The sequence below is a fragment of the Scyliorhinus torazame genome, chromosome 12 (genome assembly GCF_047496885.1).
Source record: "Scyliorhinus torazame isolate Kashiwa2021f chromosome 12, sScyTor2.1, whole genome shotgun sequence".
Classification (NCBI taxonomy): Eukaryota; Metazoa; Chordata; class Chondrichthyes; order Carcharhiniformes; family Scyliorhinidae; genus Scyliorhinus; species Scyliorhinus torazame.
This window is the reverse complement of record NC_092718.1, coordinates 67,937,619-67,954,302: the sequence shown is the minus strand read 5'-3', so window position 1 is coordinate 67,954,302 and position 16,684 is coordinate 67,937,619. Positions and strand designations below refer to the sequence as shown.

Sequence of the window (16,684 nt, the reverse complement as noted above, 5' to 3'; positions counted from 1 at the left end):
ACCCCTGATCTCCTTATTAATCAATAATCTATCTATTCCTGTCTTAAAGACACTCAGTAACTTTGCCTCCACATTCTTCTAGGGAATGAGTTCCACAGGTTCACCACCCTCTGACTAAAGAAATTCGTCCTCATCTCTGTTTTAAAGGATCGTCCCTTCAGTCTGAGGTTGTGCCCTCAGGTTCTAATCCCTCCTTCTGGTGGAAATATCTTCTCCACATTCACTCTATCTAGGCCTATCAGTATTCTGTAAATTTCAATGAGATTCCAATTCATACTTATGAACTCCATCAAGTACACACAGAGTCCTCAACCATTCCTCATATGACAAGCCCTTCATTACTGGGATCATTGTTGTGAACCTCCTCTGGACCCTCTCCAAGGTCAGCACTTCATTCCTTAGCTACGGGTGCCCAAAACTACTGACAATATTCCAAATGGGGTGTGACCAGAGTCTTTTTCAGCCTCAGCAGTACATCTCTCCCCTTGTATTCTTGCCCTCTCGACATCAATGCTAACATTGCATTTGCCTTCCTAACTGGCAACGGAACCTGCACGATAACCTGAAGAGAATCTTGAACTAGGACTCGTAAGTCCCTTTGGGCTTCAGACTTCCGAAGCATTTCCCTATTTAGAAAATAGTCTATGCCTCTGTTCTTCCTACCAAAGTGCATAATTTCACACTTTTACGCATTGTATTCCATCTGCCACCTCTTTGCCCAATCTCCCAGCCTGTCCAAATCCTTCTACAGTCTCTCCACCAGTATGTTTGTTGATGCCATTAATGGGTGGGTTGCTTGATGAGGAAAGGTTGGAGAGGTTAGCGATGATTTCACTAGAGGTTTGGAAGAGTAAGAGAAATAAAAGAATGACCAGGGTGAGGTTAGGGCCAGTCAAGGACAGTAGTGGGAACTTGTGCATGGAGTCAGAAGAGAAAGGAGAGGCGTTGAATGAATACTTTTCTTCAGTGTTCACCAAGGAGAGGGGCTATGTTTTTGAGGATGAGAGTGTGATACAGGCGGGTAGGCTGGAGGTAGATGTTCTGAGGAAAGATTTATTAGCAATTTTGAAAAACCTGAGGGTCGACAAGTCCCCTGGGCCAGATGGGATATATCCTAGGATTCTTTGGGAGGCAAGGGATGAGATTGCAGAGCCTTTGACGTTGATCGTTGGGTCCTCACTGTCCACGGGGATAATGCCAGAGGACTGGAGAGTGGCGAATGTTGTTCCTCTGTTCAAGAAAGGGAATCGTAATGATCCTGGTGATTATAGGCCAGTTAGTCTTACTTCGGTGGTCGGTAAGTTAATGGAAAAGGTCCTGAGGGATAGGATTAATGACCATTTGTAAAGATGCAGCTTAATCCGGGATAGTCAACACGGATTCGTGAAGGGAAAGTCTTGCCTCACAAATTTTATTGAATTCTTTGAGGAGGTAACTAAGTGTGTAGATGAAGGTAGAGCAGTTGATATCGTATACATGGATTTCAGTAAGGCGTTTGAAAAGGTTCCCCATGGTCGGCTCATGAAGAAAGTAAGGAGGTGTGGGATAGAGGGAAATTTGGCCAATTGATAAGTCACTGGCTATCACATAGAAGACAGAGGGTGGTGGTGGATGGAACATTTTCAGACTGGAGACCAGTTACCAGCGGTGTATCACAGGGATCAGTGCTGGGTCTTCTGCTATTTGTGATTTTTATCAATGACTTGGAGGAGGAGGCAGAAGGGTGGGTCAGTAGATTTGCTGATGACACCAAGATTGGTGGAGTAGTGGATGAGGTGGAGGGCTTTTGTAGGCTGCAAAGAGACATTGATAGGATGCAGAGCTGGGCTGAAAAATGGCAGATGGAGTTTAACCCTGATCAGTGCAAGGTGATTCATTTTGGTAGGACAAATTTGAATGCGGATTACAGGGTCAACGGCAGGGTTCTGAGGAATGTGGAGGAACTGAGAGATCTTGGGGTTCATGTCCACAGATCTCTGAAAGTTGCCACTCAAGTGGATAGAGCCATGAAGCAGGCCTATAGTGTGTTAGCGTTTATTAACAGGGGGCTTGCGTTTAAGAGCCGTGGGGTCATGCTGCAACTGTACAGGACCCTGGTGAGACCACATTTGGAGTATTGTATGCAGTTCTGGTCACCTCATTATAGGAAGGATGTGGAAGCATCGGAAAGGGTCCAAAGGATATTTACCAGGATACTGCCTGGATTGGATGGTAGGTCTTATGAGGAAAGGTTGAGGGAGCTAGGGCTTTTCTCATTGGAGCGAAGGAGGATGAGAGGTGACTTAATAGAGGTTTATAAGATGATGAGGGGGATAGATAGAGTGGATGTTCAGAGATTATTTCCTCAGGTGGATGTAGCTGTTACAAGGGGGCATAACCATAAGGTTCGGGGTGGGAGATATAGGAGGGATGTCCGAGGTAGGTTCTTTACTCAGAGAGTGGTTAGGATGTGGAATGGACTGCCTGCTGTGATAGTGGAGTCGGACACTTTAGGAACTTTCAAGCGGTTATTGGATAGGCACATGGAGCACACCAGAATGACAGAGAGAGGGATAGCTTGATCTTGGTTTCGGACAAAGCTCGGCACAACATCGAGGGCCGAAGGGCCTGTTCTGAGCTGTACTGTTCTATGTTCTAACCTTTTAAGATCCTGAGGGCTATTAACAGGGTGGATGTGAAGAGAATGTTTCCTCTTGTGGGGGAATCAGAACTAGGGGTCACTGTTTAAAAGTAAGGGGTCAGCCATTTAAGACTGAGATGAGGAGAATATTTTTCTCTCAGAGGATCGAGAGTCTCTGGAACTCTCTTCCTCAAAAGGTAGTGGAAGCAGAATCTTTGAATATCTTTAAGGCAGAGGTGGATAGATTCTTGATGATCAAGGGGGTGAAAGGTTATCGGGGGTCAGTAGGAATTTGGAGCTGGGGTTACAATCAGGTTAGCCATGATCTTATTGAATGGGGTAGCAGGCTTAAGGGGCTGAGAGGTCTACTCCTGCTCATAATTTATTTGTTCCTGTGTTTGTATATTCGAGTGATTAATCCATTATAGATTCTGTGGATTGTTTTGATGTGTATGTACTTTGAGTGCTATCTTCTACTATCAGGTTAGAACCTAAGAAACCATGATGTAATCAACCCAAATAAAACAAAATAATTCTTGAAAGGTCAACTTATTGAAAAGAACCAATCAGTGATAACAGTTTAATCAGTTTAATTTACGGAGGTTTCATCAAAGAGTTATCATAGAATTTACAGTGCAAAAGGAGGCCATTTGGCCCATCGAGTCTAGATTGGCCTCTGAAAGACCACTTTATCTGAGCCCACACCTCCATTCCATCCGCGCAACCAGGCAACCCACCCAACCTTTGGACACTGAGGGACAATCCACCTAACCTGCACATCTTTGGACTGTGGGAGGAAACCAGAGCACCCGGAGCAAACCTACACAGTCAGTGGGAGAATGTGCAAACTCTACACAGACAGTGACTCAAGCCGGGAATTAAACCCGGGTCCCTGGCGTTGTGTAGCAACAGTGCTAACCACATGAGACAGTGAGGAGACAGACAGATGTTGAATGTTTGAATCAGCATGAATCCCACTGTTGCAATTGTGAACAAAATCCTGAATATCTGCTCGAGCGAAGAGACTTTTTCAATTCTCTGGTGAACAAAAAATGATTATAATTGGGGTAGATAAATTGACACAGGCAGACTGACTGACTCCAGGCACAGATGCAGCCAAATTACAGGCTGAAAGACAGACATATTACAGACAAAAACAGACTAACCACAGGCTGAGACATTCAAATTACAGACAGAAAACGGACAAACTACAGGCAGAGGAACAACAGCCAAACAACACACAACAGACAACAGCCGAACTCCAGGTGGTAGATGACAATGATATACAGACAACAGGCAAATTACCGAGATCAGATGAAAGACACAGGCAGACAAGCATTTCGCCGAATGGTGGATGGATACGAAACACCAACAGTCAATGAACAGTCGAGCGGAAAGACAAATGACACAGATAAACTGACGGCGTGCTACAATTGTTCAACCTCGAAAAAGCCACATCTCTGAGGAGATTCAGCTGGGAAAGGTTTACTGAGCATCAGGGTGAGGAAGCTTCTCAGAAGAACTTTCCAATAACATTGTACCATAATTTTTATTGCCTATCACTAATTGTTCTTGAACTGAGTGAGTTGTAAGGGGTGATCTGTAGGCCAGACCAGGTAAAGATGGCAGATTTTCTTCCCCAAAGAACACTACTGAAACCAGATGTGTTGCTCCCACAATCCACACTGCTACCATATTAGACTTTTAACTCCAGATGTTTATTGAATACTTGGAGAAATTTCAATTTCACCATCTGCCATGGTGGGATTCGAACCCGGGTCCCCAAATCATTGCCTTGGGTCTCTGCATTACTAGTCCAGTGATAATGCCCCTACACCATCATCTCCCCTCAGATGGCAAATGCCTAGGTGAGCCTTTGATCACAGATTAATTAAGGTCAAGGAGTGTTCAAGATAAATTGCAATGAATAGGTGTGAGATTCTTGTCACTTAGAGGATTATCGGTCAGTAGTAACTGGAAAAACACTGGTATCAGTGAGGGAGTTGGAATCCAATTGGCTGCCATGGGCATAGTAGGTTGTGCTGGAGACACTGGCTTCAGTCTTCCCAGTATTTAACTGGGGATATGTTCGCAAATCCAGAACAGGGTTTTGCAAAAGCATTCTGACAGGTCAGAGTCAGTGGGGTTGACATGAGTTGGCGCAGGGGTGTGGTGAGGATTAGTGATGGATGGTGTGAGGGCCCTTCCTGTAGATTCCCTTATTATCTTTTCTTTAATTTTGTCGTTATCATGTTGATCTATGGATGCTAAATGGGCATGTATCTTTCAGTTGAGCAGGAGAAATTAGGAACTTGAAAGTTACAACATAGTACACTGTGCTGGCTTTGGACAGAAAATTTCAAGTTTTTCGGCACCCAATAGATCAGTGAGGCTCAATTCGATTGGTTGGCTGGTGGCCAATGAATTGGACAAAAGGCTATATTCTGCCCAGTAACAGGCGGCGATTGGGCCCTGCCAGAGTGGGATGATTTTCAGAGACCCAGGGGAAACATGGTTGGAGACCTGTACTCTTGGAGAAAAGGATCTGCTCTCTCTCTCTTTCTCCTTCATGTTTTCTCCAGAAAGGCTGATGTATTTCTGAAACTGCAGAGACCTGAATTAATCCACAGTGAAAACCATGGCTGGAAACAGAAATCTTGAACTGAAAGGCTTGATGGAAGGTGTACTGGAAACAACAAACTGAAACAAAGATTCTTATTTTTTATTTTACTTATTATTTTACATCCCTCTTCTGCCCTCTGTGTTTGTCCGTCTTTGTGTGTGTGGGTAGAGAGAATGGGATGAGTTAAAGAGGGAGCTTAGGAATTGGACAATATTTAACCTATTGTATTTGCTGCATGTTTAATTATAGTTCCTGTTATTCATAAACTTAATTGTGTTTACATTTACAAACCTGGTGACTGTAGTTATTGGGCAGCAAAGAGCCAAAGGCTTCGGGTGTTTTTCTAAGGATTAATTATTAATTTTAATTGTGTTGTGACTTTGGGTCAAGTGGGGCTGGAATTGATGGCACATTAGCCCAGGGGGTCGTAACAATGGTCACAGTATATGTGGAAGGGAATGATATTAGAGAACAAAATGCAAATACAGGAGCGAAGTTGTCAAAAATTAAATCTTTGGGGATTTCAATGGCAATGCATTGAGAGGATGAGGAGCCATGCCTGTGCTATTTACTGACCTGACAGGTGTGGCTGAATCTCATAACCACTGACTTTCATTGAAGACAACATATTTTGGGTTGTAGAAGGTCAGATTCCTTCAGTTTCTCATTCACCCCGATTCAAATTTCTCAAAAGTTCAGGTCACTGAAGATTTAAGATCAAATGTCAGGAGCAAGATATTTAGATGGGATTTGAGGAAAAGCTTTTGCACCTAGGGGGTGGTGGGGAATCTGGAACTCACTGCCTGAAAGCCTGGTAGCGGTGAGAACCCTCACAACGCTTAGTAAGCATTTAGATGAGCACTTAAATGCCATAGCCATACAAGGCTAAGGACCAAGTGCTGGAAAATGGGATTAGAATAGATTGGTGCTTGATGGTCGGCACAACATGATGGGCTGAAGGGCCTTTTTCTGTGGTGTAAAACTCTATGGCTCTCCGAAAAGCACAAAACAGAACATTTAAATTTGCATTTACCTGTGCCGGCGTTCCCCCAAGTCCAGTCTGAGAGCTACCACCACTTGCCGTCCCAGTTGTCCATTGAATGTCTCCATAGTTGAGAATAATGAACGATTGAGGTCCATTCGTGATTAGTACTGCTTGAAAACTGTTAACCTAGAATATGAAATGTTTCTAGTATTGAATAAACAGTTACGTTGAGTATTTCGATTTAAACTAAATGTGAGGCACTCACACGCCATGGTGTTACCTGAGGTTAAACATATCAAGAAGGTTTGAATTGTATGAGAAGTGAAATTCAGCGACTGCTGAATTCAGGTATACCTGCAAAGATTGAACTCGCTGATAACAGGGTGGAATAACGGTGGATGCAGACGATACTATGGCATCATTTTGAAGGGGAAAGGCCAGAAGGTGGGACGGAAAAGATCTCCCCAATGTCTGGAAGCCAACATTAATCTTCTGATGCACATAGCTCAATCAGATAGTCACAGAACAGAATAATAGAATCTCCACGGTGCAGAAGGAGGCCACTCGGTCCATTGAGAATGCACCGACCCTCTGAATGAGAACTTTACCTTGGCCCAGTGCCCCATCCTATCCCCGAAACCCCATCTAACATTTGGACACTACAGGGCAATCCATCCAAGCAGCAATTCTTTGGACTCTGGGAGGAAACTTGATCACCCGGAGGAAAATCATGCAGGCACGGGGAAAACGTGCAAACTCAACAGACAGTTACCCAAGTCCGGAATTGAACCCGGGTCCCTGATGCTGTGAAGCAGCAGTACGAACCACTGGGCCACCGTGCATGATCTGGGTCTTCATGGCATTCTGCTTGAGGGATTCTGATGTGCAAAATTTGGCTGCCGCATCTCCTACATCACAACGGGACGGCACGGTAGCACAGTCCATCTCCAATTCGGTCCATCTGTCGAAGTATTATAAGGCTGACACAGGAGCTCTTTGATCAAACTTTACTGACATGTGCACATGGGGAGCAAAACCAGTGCGATGCACTGCCTTACTCTAAATTATCTTAGTAAGCAGAAACATTTATAGCTTGATTTAACCAGTAGAATTAACAGAGACATTTTACGCCTTTAATTGATTGTCGCATACGCCAATAATCTCACAGTTAAACTTTCATTTTAGACCAATGAAAGGACAGTAATTCTAACCAATAGAAAGCGATAGAAAACAGGGCAGTTGGACCAATGAAAGACTAGCTCTTTCCATCCCCCCTCTCGCCTTCTTATCTTCCCTTTGACCTGAAAACAATGATAGTTTACAGAAAAAAGCCATTCCTGTTATGATTACTCTCATCTCCCTGTCTCCACAGACTTGCATCATTAGTAAGAATCAGCTATTTGCTTGGATTGCAGTTTAGCTTATGACCTCTGCACAGGAGCTGTATAATCATGACCCTTGCACAGGCTCAGTTATATTAATGGATTCCACACATCAATATCGCAAAATCCTTCCCATCAGTATCCTTTCCATCAATATCTCAATATCCTCTCCATCATATCTCAATATTCTTTCAATCAATATCTCAGCATCAATACTTCAAAATCTTTCCCATTAAAAGCTCAATATCCTCCCCATCAATATCTCAATGTCCTCTCCCATCGCTATGTACTATCCTTTCCATCAATATTTAATATCCTCTTGATCCATACCTCGATAACATTCCCATCAATATCTCAATATCCTTCCCATTAATATTTCAGTATCCTTCCCATCACCATACCAAGATTTTGGCCATCTACATCTCAACATCCTTCCCATCAGTATCGTTTCCATCTCTATCTTAATTTCCTCCCCATCAATATCATAATATCCTTTCCATCTACTTCTCAACATCCTTCCCATCTGTATCCTTCCCATCAATATCTCAATATCCTGTCCATGAATATCTCAACATGCTTCCAAGCAACATCCTTCCCATCAATATCTCAATATTGTTCCATCAATATCTCAATATTGTTCCATCAATATCTCAATATCATTTCCATCAATATCTGAATATCCTTTCCTTGAATACCTCAATATCCTTTCCATCAATATTTCAATATACTTCCCATCAACATATCCAAATTGTGTCCATCTATATCTCAACATTTTGTGTTTAAAATCCCACGTGTCCATAATTGTAATCCTACGCCTAGGGAACAAGCCGTGTGCTAGGAAAAGCAACAATACATTAAAGGGAGAGGTTGGTTGAACTCCATGATACATTTTGGGGTTCTGAAAACGCCTCGCCCATAGCAGTATCCTTACCATAGCGCGGGATTTTTTTCCCGCGCCGAAGACTGGGGGGGACAGGACCGGGGCGGGAAGCGAGGATTGTTTCCCGCGCTCAGAACGGAGGGGGAGAGCCTGTGAATGGGGAGCGGGAGAGGAGGGTGTGCCACACAATGGGAGGAGTCGAAGGGGAGGCGGGAGTGGCCGGGGTCAGCAGGAGTCAGCTGACTTGCGGAAGTGCAATGGGTGGAGTAAACCAGCTAGGATGGGTCCTAGCTGGGTGGGGGATTGGGGGTGGGGGGTTGGGGGGGGGGGATGGGGGTGGGGTGGTGGGGTGGGGGGGGGGGAATCGAGTTGCCGCTGCTAAGATCAAGGAGGAGCTGGAGCGAGTGGGGTGGGCCAAGACGGGGGTATGCCGCTGTGGGGAACGGGCCGGGTGTGGGGTGCGGGCGCGTGGCTGGCCGAGGAGGGGTCATGGCTAGTCGGCGGGGAGGGGGGCAGGTAGCCCCCTAATCCGGCTGATAACCTGGAATGTAAGGGGACTGAATGGGCCGTGTGTTCGCGCACCTGAAGGGGCTCAAGGCGGATGTGGTTATGCTCCAGGAGACACACCTGAAGGTGGCAGACCAGGTAAGGCTGAGGAAAGGGTGGGTAGGTCAGGTGTTTCACTCGGGGCTAGATGCCAAAAATCGAGGGGTGGCGATCTTGTGGGAAAGAAGGTGTTATTCGAGGCGTCGAGCATTGTGGCAGATAATGGCGGTAGGTACATAATGGTAAGTGGTAAGTTGCAGGGAGAGAGGGTGGTACTGGTCAATGTGTATGCCCCGAACTGGGACGATGCGGGTTTTATGCGGCGTATGTTGGGTCGGATCCCAGACTTGGAAGTGGGGGGCCTGATAATGGGGGGAGACTTTAACATGGTGTTGGATCCGGCACTGGATCGCTCCAGGTCTAGGACGGGTAGGAAGCCGGCGGTGGCGAGAGTGTTGAGGGGATTTATGGACCAAATGGGAGGGGTGGACCCTTGGAGAGTTGCAAGGCCGGGGGCTAGGGAATTTTCATTCTTCTCACATGTCCATAAGGCTTATTCTCGAATCGACTTTTTAATTTTGAGTAGGGTGCTGATAGCGAGAGTAGAGGATACCGAGTATTCAGCAATAGCCATTTCGGACCACGCCCCGCATTGGGTGGACTTGGAGATGGGGGAGGAGAGGGACCAGCGCCCGCTGTGGCGCTTGGAGGTGGGGCTGTTGGCGGACGAGGAGGTGAGCGAGCGGGTCCGAGGAAGTATAGAGAGGTACTTGGAGACCAACGACAACGTGGAGGTCCGAGTGGGGATGGTATGGGAGGCACTGAAGGCGGTGGTGAGGGGAGAGCTGATCTCCATCAGGGCCCACAAGGAGCGGAGGGAGCGGGGGGGAGAGGGAGAGGCTGGTGGGGGAGATGGTGAGGGTAGACAGGAGGTATGCGGAAGAACCTGAGGAAGGATTGTTGAGGAAGAGGCGCGGCCTCCAGGCCGAATTCGACCTGGTGACCGGGGAATTCGGGGGAGTTAAGGACAGGGGAGGGAGCGTGGTGCGGAGTGGGGTTGGCATCAATGGGGTCTTCGGGGACTTTTACGAGGAATTGTACCGATCCGAGCCCCCACGGGAGGAGGAAGGGATGTGCCGTTTCCTGGACCAATTGAGGTTTCCAAAGGTGGAAGAGGGACTGGTGGCGGGACTGGCGGCCCCGATTGGGCTGGAGGAGCTGATCAAAGGGATAGGAAGCATGCAGGCGGGGAAGGCACCGGGGCCGGACGGTTTCCCGGTCGAGTTCTATAAAAAATATATGGACCTGTTGGGCCCGCTGTTAGTTAGGACCTTTAATGAGGCAAGGGAGGGGGGGGCTTTACCCCCGACGATGTCCCGGGCACTGATCTCCTTGATCCTGAAGCGGGACAAGGATCCCCTGCAATGTGGGTCTTACAGACCGATTTCCTTGCTAAATGTAGATGCCAAGGTGCTGGCGAAGGTCTTAGCCATGAGGATTGAGGATTATGTGCCGCAGATCATCCACGAAGACCAGACGGGGTTTGTGAAGGGGAGACAGTTGAACGCGAATGTACGGAGGCTTTTGAACGTTATCATGATGCTGGCGAGGGAGGGGGAGGCGGAGATAGTGGTGGCGATGGACGCTGAGAAAGCCTTCGATAGGGTAGAGTGTGGGGGTACCTGTGGGAGGTGCTGAAGAGGTTTGGGTTTGGGGAGAGATTTGTCAGGTGGGTTAGGCTGTTGTACGAGGTCCCGATGGCGAGTGTGGCCACAAATAGGAGGAGGTCCGAGTACTTTTGGTTGCACCAAGGGACGAGACAGGGGTGTCCCCTGTCCCCCCTGCTCTTCGCACTGGCGATTGAACCCCTGGCTATGGCACTGAGAGAGTCGAGGAACTGAAGGGGGTTGGTGCGGGCTGGAGAAGGGGCGCAGGGTGTCGCTTTATGCGGACGACCTGCTGCTGTATGTGGCGGACCCGGTGGGAGGAATGCCAGAGGTAATGAGGATCCTTAGGGAATTCGGGGACTTTTCGGGGTACAAGCTCAATATGGGGAAGAGCGAGCTGTTCGTAGTTCAGCTAGGGGACCAGGAGAGGGGGATTGGCGAGCTCCCACTAAAAAGGGCGGAGAGGAGTTTCAGATATTTGGGGGTCCAGGTGGCCAGGAGCTGGGGGGCCCTGCATAGGCTTAACTTTACAAGGCTGGTGGAGCAAATGGAGGAGGAGTTCAAGAGGTGGGACGCATTGCCGCTGTCCCTGGCGGGTAGGGTGCAGTCAATGAAAATGACGGTGCTCCCAAGGTTTTTCTTCCTGTTCCAGTGCCTCCCTGTATTTATCCCGAAGGCTTTTTTCAGGCGGGTTAACAGGAGTATAATGGGGTTTGTGTGGGCGCGAGGGACTCCGAGGGTGAGAAGGGTGTTCCTGGAGCGGAGTAGAGATAGGGGGGGCTGGCGCTGCCCAACCTCTGTGGGTACTACTGGGCCGCCAATGTGACAATGGTGCGCAAGTGGGTGATGGAGGGGGAGGGGGCTGCATGGAAGAGGCTGGAGACAGCGTCCTGTGTGGGTACAAGTCTGGGGGCGCTGGCAACGGCGCCGCTGCCGCTCCCTCCAAGGAGATATACCACGAGCCCGGTGGTGGTGGCGGCCCTCAAAATTTGGGGGCAGTGGAGGCAGCATTGGGGGGAAGTTAGGGCCTCGGCGTGGACCCCATTACGGGGGAACCACCGGTTCGCCCCAGGAGGAACAGGTGGAGGGTTTTCGGGGTGGCACAGGGCAGGCATACGAAAGTTAGGGGACCTGTGTGTGGACAGGACGTTCGCGAACTTGGGTGAGCTGGAGAAGTACGGGCTCCCCCCCGGGGAACACCTTCAGGTACTTACAGGTAAGGGCGTTTGCCAGACGGCAGGTGGTGGAATTCCTACAGCTACTGCCACACACAGTACAGGACAGGGTGCTCTCGGGGGGGTGGGTGGGATTGGGGAAGATCTCGGAAACTTACCAGGTGATGCAGGAGGAGGAGGAGGCCTCGGTGGTGGAGTTGAAAGGTAAGTGGGAGGAGGAGTTGGGAGAGGAGATCGAAGAGGGGACGTGGGCAGATGCCCTAGGGAGGGTGAACTCTTCCTCTTCATGCGCGAGGCTCAGCCTCATACAGTTTAAGGTGCTGCACAGGGCACACATGACCGGGACAAGGATGAGCAGGTTCTTTGGGGGTGAGGACAGGTGTGTTAGGTGCTCAGGGAGCCCAGAAAATCACACCCAGATGTTCTGGGCATGCCCAGCGCTGGAGGAATTTTGGAAGGGCGTAGCGAGGACAGTGTCGAGGGTGGTAGGATCCAGGGTCAAACCGGGCTGGGGGCTCACAATATTTGGGGTGGCAGAGTAGCCGGGAGTGCAGGAGGCGAAAGAGGCTGGAATTCTGGCCTTTGCGTCCCTGGTAGCCCGGCGGAGGATTCTCCTTCAGTGGAAAGATACGAGGCCCCCAGTGTGGAATCCTGGATCAGCGATATGGTGGGGTTTATTAAGTTGGAGAGGGTGAAATTCGCCTTGAGAGGGTCGGTACAAGGGTTCTTTAGGCGGTGGCAACCGTTCTTAGACTTTCTGGCAGAACGCTAGACATTGGTCAATGGCAGCAGCAACTCGGGGGGTGGGGGGGTGGTTTACTTTATTTTTGTTTATGTTATTTACACTGGAGGGTCTGAGGGGGTGTATACACCTGTTGTGTTAAGTCAGGGGGTTAATGTTAATTTATTATTTATGTACAGGGGGGGGTTTGGGGGGTTGCTTTTTTAGATTGTGTTTTGTACTTACCCCTGTTGGGTTCTTTTTTCTTTCTCATTTTGTTATTGATATTTTATGAAAACCTTTAATAAAATTTTTTTTTTTTTAAAAACAGTATCCTTACTCAATATCCAATCCCAACAATATCTCTATATCCAATTCATCAGTATATCTATATCTTCTCCATCAATATTTCTATATACTCCCCAACAATATCTCAATATCCTGTGCAATAACATCTCATATCCTCCCCAAATAGATCTCAATATCCTCCGCAACAAGATCTCATTTCCTACCAAAATAGATCTCCATATCCTCCTCAACAAGATCTCAATATCCTCCATAACAAGATATCAATATCTTCCCCAACAAGATCTCAATATCCTCTCCATCAATATCTCAATATCCTCTCCATCAATATCTCAATATCCTCTCCATCGATATCTTACTTTCCTCTCCATCAAATTCATAATATCCTTTCCATCAATGTCTCAATATCCTTCCTATCAACATATCCAAATTCTGGACAGTCTATATCACAACATCCTTCCCATCGGCATCCTTTCTGTCACTATCTCGATACCCTCTCCATCACTATCGCATTATCCTTCCCATCAATTTCTCAATATCCTTCCCATCAATATCTCAATATCCTTTCCATCAATATTTAATATTCTCTCTATCCTTATGTCAATATCTTTCCCATCAATACCTCAATATCCTTCCCATCAACATATGCAAATTTTGGTCAATCTATATCTCAACATCCCCTCCATTAGTATCGTTTCTATCACTATTTCAATATCCTCTCCATCAATATTGCATTGTCCTTCACATCAATAGCTTAATATCCTTCCCATCAAAACCTCTATCCTTCAGATCAATATCTCAATATACTTCGATTCAAAATCTCAATATCCCCTCCTTCAATATCTTAATATCCTCTCCATAAATATCTCACTATCCTCTCCATAAATATCGCATTTTTCTTCCCATCAATATCTCAATATCCTCTCCATCAATATCTCAATATCCTGTCCATCAATATCTCAATATCCTCCCCATCAATATCTCAATATGCTTCCCATCAATATCTCAATATGCTTCTCATCAGTATCTCAATATTCTCTCCATCAATATCTCAATATTCTTCCCATCAATATCTCAATATCCTCTCCATCAATATCTCAATATGCTTCCCATTAATATCTCAATATGCTTCTCATCAGTATCTCAATATCCTCTCCATCAATATCTCAATATTCTTCCCATCAATATCTCAATATCCTATCCATCAATATCTCAATATCCTCTCCATCAATATCACAATATCCTCCCCATCAATATCTCAATATCCTTCCCATCAATATCTCAATAGGCTTCTCATCAGTATCTCAATATCCTCTCCATCAATATCTCAATGTTCTTCCCATCAATATCTCAATATCCTCTCCATCAATATCTCAATATCCTTCCCATCAATATCTCAATGTCCTATCCATCAATATCCTTCCCATCAATATCTTAATATCCTCTCCATCAATATCTCAATATTCTTCCCATCAATATCTAAATATCCTTCCCATCAATATCTCAATATCCTTCCCATCAATATCTCAATATGCTTCTCATCAGTATCTCAATATCCTCTCCATCAATATCTCACAATTCTTCCCATCAATATCCTCTCCATCAATATCTCAATATCCTCCCCATCAATATCTCAATAACCTACCCATCAATATCTCAATATGCTTCCCATCAGTATCTCAATATCCTCTTCATCAGTATCTCAATATCCTTTCATCAATATCTCAATATCTTCCCCATCAATATCTCAATATCCTTCCCATCAATACCTCAATGTCCTTCCCATCAATATCTCAATATCCTTCCCATCAATATCTCAATAGCCTTCCCATCAATATCTCAATGTCCTTCCCATCAATATCTCAATATCCTCCCCATCAATATCTCAATAGCCTACCCATCAATATCTCAATATGCTTCCCATCAGTATCTCAATATCTTCTCCATCAATATCTCAATATTCTCACCAGAGGTATCTCGATATCCTCTCCATAAATATCTCAATATCCTGCCCATCAATAGCTCAATATCCTCTCCATAAATATCGCAATACCCTTTCCATCAATACCTCAATAGTCTTCCCATCAATATATCAATATCCTTCCCATCAACATATCTATATTTTGGTCAATCTCTATCTCAAAATCCTCTCCATCAGTATCCTTTCTATCATTATTTCAATGTTCTCTCCATCAATATTGCATTATCCTTCCCATCAATATCTCAATAACTTTCCCATCAATATCTCAATATCTTTCCCATCGATATCTCAATATACTTCCCATCAGTATCTCAATATACTCCCCATCAATATCTTAATATCCACTCCATAAATATCTCAATATCCTCTCCATTAATATGCATTATCCTTCCCATCAATATCTCAATATCCTTCCCATCAATACCTCAATATTCTTCTCATCAGTATATCAATATCCTCTCCATCAATATCACACTATCCTTCCCATCAATAACTCAATATTCTTCCGATTAATATCTTAATATCCTTCCCATTAATATCTCAATATCTTTCCCATCGGTGTCTCAGTATCCTCTCAATAAATATTTCAATATCCTCTCCAGAAATATCTCAATATCCTCTCCATCAATATCTCAATATTCTTCCCATCAATATCTCAATACCCTCTCCATCAATATCTCAATATGCTTCCCAACAATATCTCAATATGCTTCTCATCAGTATCTCAATATCCTCTCCATCAATATCTCAATATTCTTCCCATCAATATCTCAATATCCTATCCATCAATATCTCAATATCATCTCCATCAATATCACAATATCCTCCCCATCAATATCTCAATATCCTTCCCATCAATATCTCAATATCATTCCCATCAATATCTCAATATCCTTCCCATCAATAGCCTACCCATCAATATCTCAATATGCTTCCAATCAGTATCTCAATATCTTCTCCATCAATATCTCAATATGCTTCTCATCAGTATATCAATATCCTCCCCATCAATATTTCAATAGCCTACCCATCAATATCTCAATATGCTTCCCATCAGTATCTCAATATCCTCTTCATCAATATCTCAATATATTCTCCATCAATATCTCAATATCCTCCCCATCAATATCTCAATATCCTTCCCATCAATATCTCAATATCCTTCCCATCAATATCTCAATATCCTTCCCATCAATATCTCAATAGCCTTCCCATCAATATCTCAATGTCCTTCCCATCAATATCTCAATATGCTCCCCATCAATATCTCAATAGCCTACCAATCAATATCTCAATTTGCTTCCCATCAGTATCTCAATATCTTCTCGATCAATATCCCAATATTCTCACCATAGGCATCTCAATATCCTCTCCATAAATATCCCAATATCCTGCCCATTAATATCTCAATATCCTCTCCATAAATATCGCAATACCCTTTCCATCAATACCTCAATAGTATTCCCATCAATATATCAATATCCTTCCCATCAACATATCCAAATTTTGGTCAATCTCTATCTCAAAATCCTCTCCATCAGTATCCTTTCTATCATTATTTCAATGTTCTCTCCATCAATATTGCATTATCCTTCCCATCAATATCTCAATAACTTTCCCATCAATTTCTCAATATCTTTCCCATCAATATCTCAATATACTCCCCATCAATATCTTAATATCCACTCCATAAATATCTCAACATCCTCTCCATTAATATGCATTATCCTTCCCATCAATATCTCAATATCCTTCCCATCAATACCTCAATATTCTTCTCATCAGTATATCAATATCC

At 45.1% G+C, this 16,684-nt stretch overlaps 1 protein-coding gene across 1 annotated transcript in view; it reads right to left on the bottom strand.

The window, feature by feature from the left end:
• The window catches only part of LOC140387052 (IgGFc-binding protein-like), a 125,669-nt gene that overhangs the window by 70,114 nt on the left and 38,871 nt on the right, over nucleotides 1–16,684 (bottom strand). The window contains exon 6 of the mRNA XM_072470063.1: nucleotides 6,277–6,414. Coding sequence (XP_072326164.1) covers nucleotides 6,277–6,414 — 138 coding nt within the window. The remainder of the gene's footprint in view (nucleotides 1–6,276; nucleotides 6,415–16,684) is intronic.